At 35.0% G+C, this 2,500-nt stretch overlaps 1 protein-coding gene across 1 annotated transcript in view; it reads left to right on the forward strand.

Moving 5' to 3' along the window:
• The window catches only part of LOC137643812 (glycine receptor subunit alpha-2-like), a 64,247-nt gene that overhangs the window by 42,110 nt on the left and 19,637 nt on the right, over nt 1-2,500 (forward strand). Inside the window, exon 8 of the mRNA XM_068376501.1 lies at nt 1,178-1,278. Coding sequence (XP_068232602.1) covers nt 1,178-1,278 — 101 coding nt within the window. The remainder of the gene's footprint in view (nt 1-1,177; nt 1,279-2,500) is intronic.

Here is a 2,500-nt window from a genome sequence, read left to right on the forward strand (position 1 = left end):
TATATACATATATGTATATATATATATATATATATATACTGTATATATATGTATATATACATATATAAACATACATAGATACACACAAATATGTGTAAATATGCATATACTACATATACATATATATATATATATATATATATACAAATATACTCTATCATAAAGTTACATTCCACCAATCCAGATATGAAATATGTGTATATAAACTCATGCACATCTATAATACAACTTAATAGTTATGCGTTTTATAAAGACAAGATTTATTTATATGAAATAATGCATTGCAGAATACAGCACCCAAAAACAGTCAACAACGTACACGAATTATTTTAATTTAAACTAATACCTGTATTTTCTTTCTTCTTCCCACTTTTATGTCTGGGCTGAATTTTGACGGTCTTCCGCTACTGCTAACTACTGCTAACACTAAACAAAAAAAATCTTCCTGCTCTCCTGCTGTTCCTGCTAATGCTTTGCCTGCTGGTCACCTGCTGATTGTACCTGCTTCTTCTGCTGACGACTCTATGTGGTTACTCTTTAAACTTCTATATGAATCTATAATTTGGTATTTTCTATTCTTAAACAATCCTAATGCTTGTTATTTCACTTCATTTTGATATGATTTTCCTCCAACCTGAATGACTTATGTTGACTTTCTCAACGTTTTAAATAATTTTCTTAAAACTTATCTATTATCTTTCATTGGTTATTTATTCATAAATTTTTTTTACGCCGTTTCACTTTACTGCCTGAAAAACTTCTGTTGACTTTATTAACGTTGTAAATGCCCAAATAATATTCCAAAACATTATATCTTATCGGTCATTTATTCATACATTTGTTCACACCCTCTTCGCTTCAAATCCTACTTCTTCATATTTTTCTTCTTCTTTACTACCTTTAATCGGTTATTTATTCATAAATTTTTTCACACCCTTTTCGCTTCTAATCATCCGCCTCCTTTTTCTTCTTCTTCTTCTTCTTCTCCTTCTTGTTGCTGTTGTTGTTGTTCTTCTTCTTCGTCTTCTTCTTCTTTCTCAAACTTATTTATCATATTTTATCGGTTATTTATTCATAACTTTTTTCACACCCTTTTCACTTCAAATCCTCCTCCTCCCTCTTCTTTTTCTTCTTCTTCTTCTTCTTCTTCTTCTTCTTCCTTGTTCGCTTTCATCAGGAAACTTCACCTGCCTGGAGGTGATCTTCACTCTAAAACGACGTCTAGGCTACTATGTCTTTCACACATACATCCCCACTTGCCTTATCGTCATCATGTCCGTCAGTAATTCCATATCCACTTACTTATAGTTGCTGCAGAGATTCTGGGCAAAATAAGCCACACCCCAGATGACGTCATAGCCGATCATGACCATGATGTCATCGGGGGTGGAGCTTACTTAGCCCGGAATTTTTGGGGCGACTATAATTGTATCTATAATCTTATAGCTGCTGCAGTGATGCCGGGCTAAATAAGCCACACCCCTGATGACGTCATAGCCGATAATGACTACAACGTCATCGGGGATGGAGCTTACTTAGCCCGGAATCTTTGGGGCGACTATAATTGTATCTATAATCTTATAGCTGCTGCAGTGATGCCGGGCTAAATAAGCCACACCCCTGATGACGTCATAGCCGATAAGGACTACAACGTCATCGGGGGTGGAGCTTACTTAGCCCGGAATCTTTGGGGCGACTATAATTGTATTTATAATCTTATAGCTGCTGCAGTGATGCCGGGCTAAATAAGCCACACCCCCTGATGACGTCATAGCCGATAATGACTACAACGTCATCGGGGGTGGAGCTTACTTAGCCCGGAATCTTTGGGGCAACTATAATTGTATCTATAATCTTATAGCTGCTGCAGTGATGCCGGGCTAAATAAGCCACACCCCTGATGACGTCATGGCCAATCATGCTGTATTGTGACCGCTGCTAATGCGGGTGACAACGTGATTGGCTATGACGTCATCAGGGGGTGTGGCTTACTTAACCCGGAATCTTTGGGGCAACTATAATTGTATTTATAATCTTAACAGTAATTAACATGCAAGACCAATGGGTATTAAATATGTTTTTTAATAGTATTCAAAGTAGTATTTACAAAAAATTGAAATAGATTTTAATAGAAAGGGAGAATATAATGTAGTTTATTGCTGCATGTTATTTACGTAGAATTTGAGTATGAATATTTTTCTTTCAATCATTTATAACGAAGAGAACAGTTTAAGCTGATTCATATATTATCAAATCTTGATTATGTATAATGAAAAAAGGACAAAATTCGAATTTCATTGCGGCAAACGTGTAGAAAAATCAGAATGATAATATTAATATTCTAAATCAAATTGGTGATATACATAATATCCTGATAGCGCCTTCATGATTATTATAGACACGTGACTGAGAGAAACAGTTTTCCTTAGAAATATGGACTTGATCTCATTAATTCGATCTGAAACAAGATTAACTACTATCATCGAAATAATTCGTTTAT

This window comes from Palaemon carinicauda, chromosome 7 (genome assembly GCF_036898095.1).
Source record: "Palaemon carinicauda isolate YSFRI2023 chromosome 7, ASM3689809v2, whole genome shotgun sequence".
Classification (NCBI taxonomy): domain Eukaryota; kingdom Metazoa; phylum Arthropoda; class Malacostraca; order Decapoda; family Palaemonidae; genus Palaemon; species Palaemon carinicauda.